The 13,504-nt window shown below is 37.2% G+C and overlaps 2 protein-coding genes across 2 annotated transcripts; both read right to left on the minus strand.

Moving 5' to 3' along the window:
* On the minus strand, positions 1 to 1,990 carry LOC147411878 (uncharacterized). The gene is made up of 3 exons (XM_086453371.1): positions 1,292 to 1,990; positions 953 to 1,125; positions 1 to 368 (listed from the first exon to the last, which is right to left on the minus strand). The coding sequence occupies exons 1-3, from the start codon at positions 1,904 to 1,906 to the stop codon at positions 233 to 235; spliced, it is 924 nt and encodes a 307-aa protein (XP_086309497.1). The 5' UTR covers positions 1,907 to 1,990; the 3' UTR covers positions 1 to 232.
* A 4,080-nt stretch (positions 1,991 to 6,070) lies between these two features.
* Positions 6,071 to 9,894, minus strand: LOC147411879 (EIN3-binding F-box protein 1-like). Its single transcript, XM_086453382.1, has 2 exons — positions 9,537 to 9,894; positions 6,071 to 8,713 (listed from the first exon to the last, which is right to left on the minus strand). The coding sequence occupies exons 1-2, from the start codon at positions 9,559 to 9,561 to the stop codon at positions 6,792 to 6,794; spliced, it is 1,947 nt and encodes a 648-aa protein (XP_086309508.1). The 5' UTR covers positions 9,562 to 9,894; the 3' UTR covers positions 6,071 to 6,791.
* Positions 9,895 to 13,504: the final 3,610 nt, after the last annotated feature.

Below are 13,504 nucleotides of genomic sequence, written 5' to 3' on the forward strand. Positions count from 1 at the left end.
AACAAGAAAGTGAAATTCAGATTCCAGACCTCATACATCTCTGAGAAGAAACGACGCTTCTTCCCTAACAACTCCTCTCACCAATAAACTAAATTATTTGAGTCAAAGTGTTAAAAAACATTATTCATCCCCTACTTGCCTTTCTTTTATACAACCCTACTTAACTTTTTACAAAGAGGGGTTCCATGAAGATAATATTTGTTATTCCATGATCTTGGGGAGAGAAGGAGAACTAATATGCAGCAGTCAGAGGAAGGCCTCCATGGAGTAAAGTGGGTGGCATGTTTATTCCATGATCTTCAGTTGTTGCTTCTTCCTCTTCTTCCTCGGCATCCCACAAAAATCGAGCATATGAAGCCAAAACATAACTGCACATCAGCAAATGAGTCTTTTAACACAAGAATCAATTCCTCAAAACATTTCTTCTTCAACTAAGTCAAAGCTCTTAAGCTAAAATTTCTCTCAGTGTTGCAATTTTATGAAGAACCCAGTTCAGGATCAATTAATCTCCTAAAATATTATACTAATAAACAGACCCCATTATAAAATATATTAAACAGACAAATCAACGATTGGGGATTTTTGAAACATGTGTTGTGCGTATGGTAATTTAATGCATTTGAAGACGATCCAATTAGATAATGGGTAGTGCAGATCTCCAAAGCGTAAAGCATTGGTGATCTCAAGTGGGGTTGGATGGATGGCAACTTTTGGTGGAAAATTTATTTTTGTGCAAAAAAATATATCTTTTCCTGCCTAAAAATGGTGACCAAGAATTCAAGATTCTATTAATAGCTTTTGAAAGGTTAATCATCAAAACTGCTATTTTACTAAGAACCCAGATTGAAATAAGTGAAACCCATTTCACAGAATCCAATTAAAAACTTGATTCTGAGGAAATTTCAATGGAGGATCATGAAATTAAGAATCTAACTATGTTGATAATTCTTACCAATCATCGGGGGCTGCTTGAACAGCTTGATCAAAGTAGCTCTCTGCGCGAGGGGAATCCTTATGTGTCTGCCAAATTAGATCCGCATACAAAGATAGAACATTTCCATCACTAGGGTTCGCCAAAATGGCTCTCCCAAAGTACTCTTCGGCTTTGACCATATCACTTCGAACCTGTTAACAACAAGATCACATAAAAAGTAAGAAAATTTCAGTAAAACAGAAACAAATGAAGAGAAAAAAGATCAGAAGCGATTATTGCTCCTTTTCTCTAAATTGGTGTTTCTTCTTTTTACCCAAAAGTAGAATCAAGATGGGTTTTTTTTTTTCCCCTTACTACCTCTTTCAAGAACTTCGCATAATTCCCGAGGAGAAGAGCATTTCCAGGATTCGCTTCGATCATCTTCTGATAATAAGCTTCGATGCCATCGTTCCCACGATTCGAATCTGAAAATCCAGAACGCTCATCTCCACCTCCACCATTCGATCTTCCACCACCACTACCGCCACAGATCCGACCGCCACCGTTCCCAATTCCACCACCCATAGCTTTATCCTCCACTGCCACCACAACACAAACTTCTTCTTCCATCCCTTCCACCGATTCATTCAAACCAGAATTACTAAACAAGCGCTTCAGCGACGGAGATTTCGAATCAAAACCCACAACTTTTTCTTCCTCTTCTTCTTCAACAGAACTCGAAGATAAGCTTTTACGACTTCGATTGAAAATCTTCCGATTAGACACAGAAAACTCTCTCAAATCGGTTTCTGATGCTGCTCTCGTCATCTTCTTCATCGAAGATTCGACTGGAGAGATCATATTCGAAGAGATAGTTAAACTAATCGATCGATTTCTAGGAATCTGAAGAAACAAATCGGATTCCTGAGAAGATTCCTTCGAATGAGGAATCCATGAGTTCAAGATCGGTGTTGAAGAACTTCTTAGAAGCATTTTTTTCTTCCAAGAAGCAGATTCTGAAACCCTAAACAGGGCTTCAGAGATGAAGAAGAAGAAACAAAAGCCTCTTAAGTTAGCTAAGCCAAAGCTTAGTGAGAATTTTATAGTAGTACCCTGAATAGATCTCAACCGTTGCTTTGTTCAGTGAAGAGTCCAACTAGTCTCATCCACCATCCATCAAACTAAACCACAACAAAATCTCGAGGTTCTTTTGTCGATGAAAGGTAGGCGAATATATTATACAGCGCACGTGATTTTATTCTTCGCTGGCGTCGTCACATACTTCCAAGAAGAAGCCGTTACGCGCCTACGCGGTCGTACGAATCTTCTCATGTGATTCCCAACTAACTGTAAGTTGTAGGGTCTTGTTTGCCAACGCACACGTTAAAGTGCAATAATACACTTTTTGAAAATTGGAATAAGAAACTATTTTAATAAAAAATAATTTAATAATGTTGTAATAATATCGTGAGGGACATTATGGGGACATTGGTGTCCATAGAACCATAGATGCTCTCATTGATATTTCCCTCGTATCTCGATGAAAAGCATCTATGCTTCTAAGTACACACGCCCACGTCAATGTTACTCAGCACGACTTAAAATATATATATATATATATTTTAATTTTCATACAAGATACAATTTTCAAAAAGTGTATTTATTGCACTTTAACGTGTGTCCTAAAAGCACACGTAAGCAAAATTCAATAACTAAAAGATATACTCAAACATATTCAATTGATCTGGCATGCATACAAGCTCGTAAATATTTTTTTCTCGAGATAAATAAGAAAAATCTATGATTGTGATCACTTTTTACTTCAGTTGAGTATATTTTAGTATTTTTTTTTTTTTTTTGTCAATTTAAAAAGTTTGATACAATCCTTTCGAACATGTGGGTGTAAAATATGAGTAGTATTAGCCTTAGTAAGGAAAAATGACCTTAATAAGACTCATCCACCATCATAACAGATTGAGATTCATAATAAATCTCGAGGTTTTATTTTGATGATAGATGAGTTTTAGTAAGACCCTCATTTCTTAGTTAGGAAAGTGATTTTGCTAAAATATTGGTCGTACCTCTACCTCTGTCCTTTGAAGTCTCTCGTTAAAGGTTAATTGCTCGTCTTCTAGTGAAGTATGCAATTATATTAGGTGGGTATCTAACATGTTTCCACACATATAAGATTAATCACTCGATATTAGATTGACATAGTCGTTTGGCAACATCATACTCTGTGTTTGGATCGAGAGAAATGGAGAGGAGAGAAAATAAAAGAGTTTCTCTTCTTTTCTCTTGTTTGGATTGTTAAGTAAGGGAGAAAAGAGAAAAAAAATAGAGAGAAAAGAAAAGAAAAAACATGGAGAGATTTGAAGAGAAATTCTTTTAAAATATTTTATAATTTCAACTTTGCCCTTAGATCTCTTTTTAGACATTTTAAAATTTCAAAACTATCTCATTTTCTCTCCTGTCAATCCAAACATAATGGAGAGAAACTGAGTATCTCTTCTCTTCACTTCTCTCTATCCAAACATAATGTTAGAGTGCTCGTTCAGGATGAATGGGTTTGGGCAAAAAAAAAAAAAAAAAATCTCATTTTCTCTCCTTTCAAAGATCTAAGCCTTGTACAGATCTGCCTATATATCCAAGCCAGTTCAGGATGAATGGGTTTGGGCCCAAAAAAATTCCAGGCCAGGCTTAGGTTTTGGGCTGCGGGCTTTTTTAACATACAGATACCTTGTTGTACTATTGGGCATCTTTCATTGCCAACATTATTGAAGATCCTGTACATCGAGGAGTTTCTTGCAACTTGTCTCTTGTCTCCTTGGTACTCCACGTAGCACACTCCACATACTCTGACACCCAACACAGTCTGCCTCAACCCAACAATATTTCTAGAAAAGAACGACTAATACTAAGATTCTGGAAAATAGTTTACCCATACACATGTAATTATTTTGATTGCACATTTGTGGAAAGTCAATTCCAGAGAAACAAAGATTTTCCCAAATCCCATAAAAAAGGGTCAATATTTACTTAAAAGGATCCCTTGAACAGATGACTTTCTTGTCAAAGCAATCAAATTTATGAAGAATGGTGATCCTTGCACGTGCGAAGCACACGTTAAAAAATTTCGATAAACTTTTCGAGGATGATTAATTTAATATGGGACTTTGCAAAAGTGTTAAATAATGGTGCAAATATCCGTTTCAACCTTACGAAGACATATAATAATATTATGAAGTAATCATGATTTTCGATAGGGCACACTATTAAGAAAATAGGTGCAATCAAATTAAGAAAACGAATCGAAAAACAAACACAAGGCAAGATGCAATCACACAAAGGTTTTACGTGATTCCACTATGAAGAGAAAACTTGTAGTTACAGATTACAACCTTTCATAAAAAACGAGAACTTTAAAGTCCGATTGGCGTGAACGTGTGACTTGATTTACAGTACCTCCTTGTTGACCAGCACTACTAGGCTTCACAAACCACAACAACACACAACACAAATTTGCACACATACAACAGTTACATAAGTCATAGAGCTTCAAAAACAAAAAATGAAAATTACATGATGAATGATGTTTTCAGTGATCGATGTCCCCCATCTTTCAAGAATAAAAAAAAATTTGAAGTCCATATGAACGAAAATCCATTTACAGACCCATATGTACAGAAAATGATTTATACCACTGATTGTACATATATACAGTGATTTTCATCAACAAAGGTGGCACATGGAATTAGGTATCTTTACATATCGCCCGAATATGACGATGTCTTCCAACTTGGCTCAAATGAATGATTTACACAATTGTTGAACCATCCAACCTACTTTATTTCCTACTATTGTGTAAATCATTCATTTGAGCCAAGTTGGTAGACATCGTCATATTCGGGCGACAAGTAAAGATACCTAATTCCATGTGCCACCTTTGTTGATGAAAATGTTCCACTGAGGACTCTTAAGGGTAGAAATGAGCATTCTATATGGATACTGCAGTTTAAAGATTCTAGAGCTACATCTATAGAACAACCAATCTCAAGGGTAGAAATGAGCATGATAGCAGTATCCTTTGGAGACAAGTCTCCAAAACAATAGAACAAACAATCTCAAGAGATCTAGAACTCGTTGTAGCTGAACATTTGAATGGAAATTTATGGATTTTCCCTTGTTGGCATGCATCACAAATCCATGCATCTTATTGTTGATGAAAAGGAATATGAAAACCCACAACATCAATAAGGATTTCATGACTGCTGCTTATAGGGACCTACTACTAGTCGATACAATCCATCCATACTAGTTCCCTGGTGAAGACAATGTTTCCCCATACTGCAATCTTCTTTAATAAGAACTAAATCTGACGATAACGTGGGAATAAGAACCAGCCAATATGGATAATATGCCAACAGAGCTGTTTCTGATCTTCACTTAATCGGTTTCATGTTGTATAGATAGGTTAGGCATATCAACAGTGCTATGATTTGTGTCGCCCCGTGAGTGAGTGTGTGTGTGTGTATGTTGAGAGGGGGGGGGGGGGGGGTTGATTGCTGGGATCTGTCATGAGGCAGGAAGACATAGTAAAATGATTCTACTTTCAAGTGGCTTGCATAAGTTCTCTTTAAGACGGTCCAGACTTCATGAGTGGACATGAGGCAGGAAGACAGAGTAAAATGATTCTTACTTTCAAGTGGCTTGCATAAGTTCTCTTTAAGACAGTCCAGACTTCATGAGTGGACATGAGTCCTACTATCCAAGCGTCTATTGCTTCGTTAGAGAGGAAACGATCCAACTCATCAAATTCTCAACTCTGAAGAATTTGAATGTCACTATTGTGCAATGCATTCCGAATTGATTTTGGATTCTGTTCTTTCAAGAGTAGAAATTCAGATAGTAATTTGTTTTAGATTATTTTCTTTCCATGGAATAAACTCACAACAAATAATTAGTTTCAAGGAGTGGAAATAATGAAAGATTTGGGGAGGAAAGATGTCGGTGCCAGCCATAATATCATGAAATTATTCGAGGAACATACGTATTTCTGTAAAGCTTCCTTCCTTTCTAATTTTTTTTTTTTAATATTGTTAGGATTGTAGCCTTACAATAAGATGAGAGCAAGAAATTACAACAGACTAGTAAGAGTGAGGAGAGAATAAAATGTGCAGATACTATTCATTCATATAAAGAAGTTACAGAGAACAGTTAATACAACAGAAGCCTGTAAAACTAGGGCTTGATAAGGAAAAACGACGACCCAAAAATGAGTAGTCATGGCAGACCAATACAACCTGCTACCATTGCCAAGACCCGCGTAGTATCTCAGGAACTGAACTAAAAACTGCCCAAAGCAACCACACAACAACGAAACACCAAACACACACTGAAGGAAATAAAGACCAAACCATCACGTGGAACGGACTCCGTAAAACCAACGTGAACAGACTCGACGACAGAGGCATAAAGACTGAAACAGAAAGCTTAGCCCTTCCACACCGACGAGACCAAGCTTGAGCTGAGCTAAAACCCAGGTGTGGACGGCCAAGATCCTATCAAAGAAAACAAACGCAAGTGAACCCTAAAAACCAGAACTTGGTAACTGTAATCTCAGGGAACTAATGGCCATGAAGGAGACTCCCAAACAGTTGCAACAGCTTTCCTATGAGAAGGAAACCTGTGAAAAAAGAGAGAGGCCAAAGTCCCAGGAAAACAACCAAGTCACCTGAAGAGGAGAAAACAGATTGTGGAAACCTCGTATATACCAATACCCATATAAGATGACTCTGGGTATGACACTTCTACACTTCTACTACTACGTGTCAATTGGTGCTCCAATCGAAGCTCATCCTTCATATAACACCCCTGATTAGGAGAGGATATCACATCTCCATAGCCGCTTCACAAGCTGTTCGATTGTGCTGTTGCTCATTGAATTGCAGTGCTGAAGATTCAAACCTACAAGGGTCCGACCCATATTTGCCAAGTATGGCAGGCTTTTGTCAGTTACCTGAGAGCAACTCGACACTGAGAGGATCTGCAAGTCAAGCTCCTTCGCACATGACAGAGCAGCAATGCCAATGTCAGTGATCACACACTTCGACACATCAAGATCACAGAGAAACGGGCAGTTCTCTGAAACTGCAACTAGGCTTGCATCAGTAATCTTCCTGCAGCCGTCAAGGTTTAGCAATTGAAGGGTCGCACCATGCAGCCTGGCCATGGCTGAGACCATGGCATCTGTCAGGTTAATGCAGCCATCAAGGTTAACCTTCACTAGCCCTGCTTTGCAGTTCTCAAGAAGCGGAATAAGCCCAGCATCAGTAACTCCACAAAGCCCACTCAGATCTAAATGTTGCAGTTGTGGGCACAACTTTCCAACCAAGGCTAAGCCAGCACTTCCTACACCTGGGCAGTTGCGGATGGACAGGGATTGTAGAGATTTGCAAGGAGAGAGCAGAGCCGAACTTGGAACTACGTCCTTAATACCCATACACTTCACGAGGGAAAGCGTCTTCAACTTCACCCCACAATTCGAAAGGGCACCAAGAATCCCGGATTGGGTGATCCGGTTGCATTCCTCGAGTTGCAGATTCACAAGAGATGCTGCAGCTTTGGAAAAAGCTACCAACCCATTGTCAGATAGAAAGGAACACTTGCGAAGGCATAGGTGCTTCAGATTTGGGCAACCCTTCCCCACAGCTTCGAGAGCCAGATCTGTTACCCCTCGGCAAGACGTAATTATAATAGATTTGAGCTTCTGCAGCCCTTGTGCATTTCCCATGACCCAGAATCCCCTCTCACTCACATTCTGAAGGCCAACGAGGACTAGATCAGTAACAGCTTTACCATAGTGCCCTATAAATGCAAGAGAGGAATCTGAGATATTCAAATCCTGGAGTTTGACCTTCATCAAGGAATAACAAGCTGAAGCTACCAGACTAGCAACTCCTTGATCCCCAACAAGTGCGCAGTCTTTAATCGTGATGCATTGTAGATTCGGGCAGTGTTGCCCAATTGCTTGTAGACTCTCATTCCCAATGTTTGGGCAGGACTCTAAAGTTAACGTGGTTAAATTGGGGCAATTCTCAGCAATAGCAAGCAAACCCTTGTTGGAAATAGAAGGGCACTGACAGAGCTCGAGCTTCTCCAACATTTGGCATCCTTTGGCAATCTCAGTTAGACCTTCATTGCCAATCGAAGAGACGTTACAGAGAGATAGCACCTTAAGGGAAGGGCAACCATGGGCAATGGCCGAAAGACCAAGATTGGTAACCCCTCGAGTAGAATTGCTCCCTCGGATGACAAGCTTACCCAACCCACCACGGCTACCAGTTCCAACAGCAATGGCAGCAAGTCTGACATCTGTGGCTTTCTTCTCTTCCAAGCACCTTGTAAGATAGCCATCAATTTCAACTTCTTGATTCTCTTCCTCAGAGACAACTTTGTTGTTGTTTGAAACTGAAAGAGTCTCCTTATTGAGTTCGGACACTTCGGTCCTACGAATACTGCTCAGAAGCGTAAGCCAATGCTTGGAAACGCAAGCACAAGTACTCCTTTCTTGGCTGCCAGGCAACCGTCTAAAGATCTCAAAGAGGCACTCATCAGGAAGAACTTCAATGGATGGTTGCCTCGGCTGCCCCTCTGGTTTTTCTTCTCTAAATACGAATGGAGCACTGTAACGAGCCCGCTTGCACGGAGGATAGTATACGTCTGCATGAGAACCAAGAGAAGGCAAGAGGCTTGAATCCATGAGATTCCTCGAAGCCCCGGGGCAGAAATCATCATCCCCTGAAACATCATAAACCAGAGAATATTTCAGCTAAACTTGACCCAACCCTAGAATATTTTTAAAATTACCAAACATCAAAGGAGATGTTTTTCTCCTGAATTTTCCAATCAGAAACTGAAATCATGAATTTTTCTTCAACAAACTACTGTTGTTCTATAAGGGACAAGATATAATGGACAAAAATCCAAGAAATTCTTCCGTTATACAAATTAAACACCAATTTCACAAAATCATCCTCAAATTCTTGGAACAATTAAGCTCGACCATCATTTTTCTAAATCGAGCCAAGATGATCAGAAGAAACATCATGAAAGGTGCCAATCTGCCCTGACAATCAGAAACCCACAAAATTCCAAATAAAACGAAGCAAGAGCTAAACTCTCACACAATCAATAACCTATCCTATCAACAACGATGAAACCCTAAAAAATGACAGCTATAGATGACACAAACCCCTAATACCATCCGATCAATTATCATAACTATACAACCAGAAGAAACCCTTATAAATGACAGCTATAGATGACACAGAAGCCCTAATACCATCCGATCAACTATCAGAACTATACAATCAGAACAAACACTAAAATACATCCAATAGAAGCCCTAATACCATGCGATCAACTATCGTAACTATACAAGCAGAATGAACCCTAAAATCCATCCAATATACGCTAGGCTGTCTTACACCACAAAATTATTTAAAAAAAAAACAAACAAATCTGCAACCCTAACTGAAATTTTCATCCCCATCAGGATACAAAATCACAAGCGAACAAAATTCAAGAAAAAAGAAAGAAAGCAAAGAGATCCGAAGCTTACCAAAGTAATTGACGAGTGTCGGCATGAGTAGAGAAGAAGAAGAAGAATAGCGAAGGAACCGAATTCAAACTGTTTCAAACTAGAAAAACCTTGATCGATAGCAAAAACGAGAAACACAAAGCAGAAAAGCAGATATAGATCTTCAAAAGCAAAATGCATCACAGAGATCGAAGAACAAAGTTCATTAGAAACCCTAACAAAGAGGGCAAAAAAAACGAAGAAGATTAGTTGGGTGGTGATGTCCTAACTTCTCCTCTTCTCCACACCTTTTTATTTCAAGGTGTCGCCTTTGGACTCATTACTTACGTCCAACCATCATCACCTCCCCCACTTCTAAGTGCAATGTATCCATCCCCAAAACCGCTTTTTCCCGTAATTCCCTTAACATAAACCTACGTGGAAAAAACTAGAAACCAGAAACCGGAAACCGCTCTTGTTTGTTGCCAAAAGAGCGCTAAATGATAACGAGGACTTTTAAAGGTTCTTCCCCCCTTGGTGGTTTGTTTCTTCTTTTAATATGGGCTGTTGGACAACCTTACAATTGGTCTTCTTCCAGAATCCAGATTAATGTTAAATCAGGTTATAAAAAAAAAAAAGAGTATCAACTAACTGTTTGGACTTTTGGAATTTGAAACCCGGTTCGGTCGTTGACTTGGTTAGTTGGTTGGATCGGTTCACTTCGGTGTGTCCAGTGCGTCAACTTGGTTCCATCCAATAATGAAATAAGCATAAACAATTAAAATTTATTAAGTTTCATTCGGATCCATCTCTTCATTGATTCGATTGGATCACCCGTTCAACTGGGTGGATCATTCATCTTCTAAAAAATGTTTTTTTTTTTTAATAATTAATTTTACCCTTGAAGACTTGTGGGGTATGGTTTAACCTGATCCAACTGATCGATCCAATTCTTATCGTAATACACTTGTTTAGAGGAGGATCCAACTGATCAATCCACATAGGTGTTTTAATTGATGGGATGAACTTATTTTTTAATTTAATTTTAAAAATGAATAATTTAGATGTAATTAGAGTTAGTTCAAGTTTAGGGTTAAAATTTCATTATATATTACTTTTAGGTGTATATTTTTTGTTGGGTAAGTTTAATTTGTGTTTAAACCTTATCGGTCCAAATTGGCGGTTTGATTGGTTCAAGCGAACTTTGTAATAAAATTGGTTTGGTTGGTAAACCACTGATTTTTGAAATGTTATCCTTTTTGTGAAATTAAATAAAGGTAATTTAAGAGAAAAATGAATAATTTAGATGTAACTAGAGTTAGTTCAAGTTTAGGGTTAAAATTTCATTATATATTACTTTTAGGTGTATATTTTTTGTTGGGTAAGTTTAATTTGTGTCTAAACCTTATCGGTCCAAATTGGCGGTTTGATTGGGTCCAACCGGATTTTGTAATAAAATTGGTTTGGCTTATAAGCCACTGATTTTTGAAATGTTATTCTTTTTGTGAAAATAAATAAAGATAATTTAAGAGAAAAACTACCAAGGTGGGATTATAATTGGATGAATTTAACAAATTTTTTATCCAAAATCTTCTTTGAGAAGCTAACAAAAATTCTAAAAGTGATTATTTTCCAAAACTCATTTGTCTTCAACTCTAAAATCCTAAATCCTGCCAAGACTACACCTTACAAGTAGAGTTGTTGAGTTTAAATCCCTTATAAGGGCTATCGTTAAAGGATTTATCTTATAAATTATCTGGTATGTGTGTTGGAGGATATTTCACATGCTTCGAGGATTAAACAAATATCTTAAAGTGTTAAATTTCCTGTTACATGACCCATGTTAGTATATTTCAAATACATAATCGGATTGGATCCTTGTAGGAGTGGAAGATGGTTGATCCAAAACTGATTCGATAATTTAATGATTTGCTTCCTTTTCAAATCCAAATCAATGATATCTGGACCCATAGTTATCGGATTATAACCAACCACTCATATATGATATGGTATCCTTTGGAAACCCAAATCTATACATGAACCCATAATTATTATTGGATTGGAATATCGTGTCTGATCCGATAATCAACCAAACCACCCTTATAATGTATATATTATCTAAAATGATGATCAAGAACAGATGGATTAGTTGTCAATGGGGTACCCATTTCAACCTTGTTTAAAGATTCCTAGCTTTTTAATTTGTAATTTGTTGACCTTAATTCTGTGTAATTGGATAGATTTGGACTTTAAATGAAGAGGACAGGTGTGAAGTGAGGGATAGAGAGAGAGAGAGAGAGCATTCGAGGAAGGGATATGAGGATCCATGAAACGACGTGGCAGCCATAAGATGCATGAAGGAATAATAATAAGACCATAGGTCTGAATACAAAGCTCTTTTTCAATTCTTATCTCTTTGGATACATACATGGGATTGAGGTGTGCATGAATCGGTTTTAGATGATGACGTACATGGCAGGTACAAGGATGCATGAATGAGAGAATTCTAGGTACGACGAGGAGCAAATATTTCATGTGGGCCTGTTCTCCTTGGATCAAAAAGATGGTGCCACGTGTGGTCAATTATTTCAGACTGTTGACTACTCAATGTTTGACCCATTTATTAGAGGGTAGAGATGGAAGAACATGGAGAAAATTAAATAAATTAAGTTTTTTTTTTTTTTTTTTTTTTTTAATTTAATTTTGTATCATTTTTATTAATATATGTATGATTCTTGACTATTAGAAATAAAAACGTCTAGTGTAGCTTTGTTTTGGATGACAATTCAATGCACCTGATCAATCAGTAACAATCAATATAATTGATTGTTAGATTTTAGATCTTAAGAAAATTCCGCTTTAGTTAATTCTTGTTCCAAGTTAGCTAATCAAAATTGATCTTCAAAACTCAAGAAAAATATATAATTCCTAAAAAAAAAACATGTTAATCATTCGAAATATGCCACACTCACTCAACAAAATTCAAACATGGTTTTAAATCTTGGTTTTGCATTCAAGTCATCTTAGATCGTTGAAATTTTTATTATTATTATTTATTTATAATTTTTCTATCTGATCGATGAATCAAAAGAAGTAGAATTATAATCATTTGGCATTTTGTTTCTTTTGCAACAACACCTAGACAACTTGTAAGTAAGGTAGAGCTTGGATGATTTTTAAAACCATGCTTCGAAGACTTTCACTTGGGATTTATATTGTAATTAAATTGTTAATATTGCTTCAACAATCCACTTTTCAATTATCATCGAGAGTCTAGTACAACCTTTTGTCCATGATCATGATCATGGAGATTGCTTAAAGTTTTAGTTACCTTGAGAGGGATGTCCACTCTAGTATTTATAGTTAATACGACCAATTGTGTCTGTTTTACCTCTTTTGTTCTCCCTAGATCCACTTGACATTTATTTTTAGTGCTTTCAACTCACTCAATTGGGATCTGCATGTACATATGTATCTGATCCACTTGAATTACTCTTATCTCCACTAGAGGTTTAGAGTTTTGCAAACTTGGTTTGCTGTCACATCCAATTGGTTATTATTTTTTTGTTTGATTTATGTTCTAAAACTGGATTGGTTAACTTAAAACTCTCCACTTGACCTATTATTATATAATCACCAAGGTAATTATGGAGGATATTTATCAAACAAACGACACGTGGTAATCTCGAAGAATTGTAGTTGAATAACCGAACTATGTGGTAATTTAACTGATCATCCGACCTTACATTAAGTCGATTTCTTAGGTTTCAAAGGTATGGAACTTGGAACAGATTATGCAAAATAGGAAATATGTAACTATCTTCATGAAAATCAAGGCAAATTCTTAAGTGGGTGTAATCACTCAGAGAAGAATAATGGAGAAGATCCAAAAAAAATTTAAAGGCAAATATCTCTTAAATATAAGGATGCATCACGCTCAAAGGTACACAATTTCCCCTCTGAAAATACTCTACACTAATTGTGCTAGACTGACTTGAGCTTTGGAGTGA

The sequence above is a fragment of the Akebia trifoliata genome, chromosome 1 (genome assembly GCF_017979445.1).
Source record: "Akebia trifoliata isolate Shusen 1 chromosome 1, ASM1797944v1, whole genome shotgun sequence".
In the NCBI taxonomy this organism is placed as follows: domain Eukaryota; kingdom Viridiplantae; phylum Streptophyta; class Magnoliopsida; order Ranunculales; family Lardizabalaceae; genus Akebia; species Akebia trifoliata.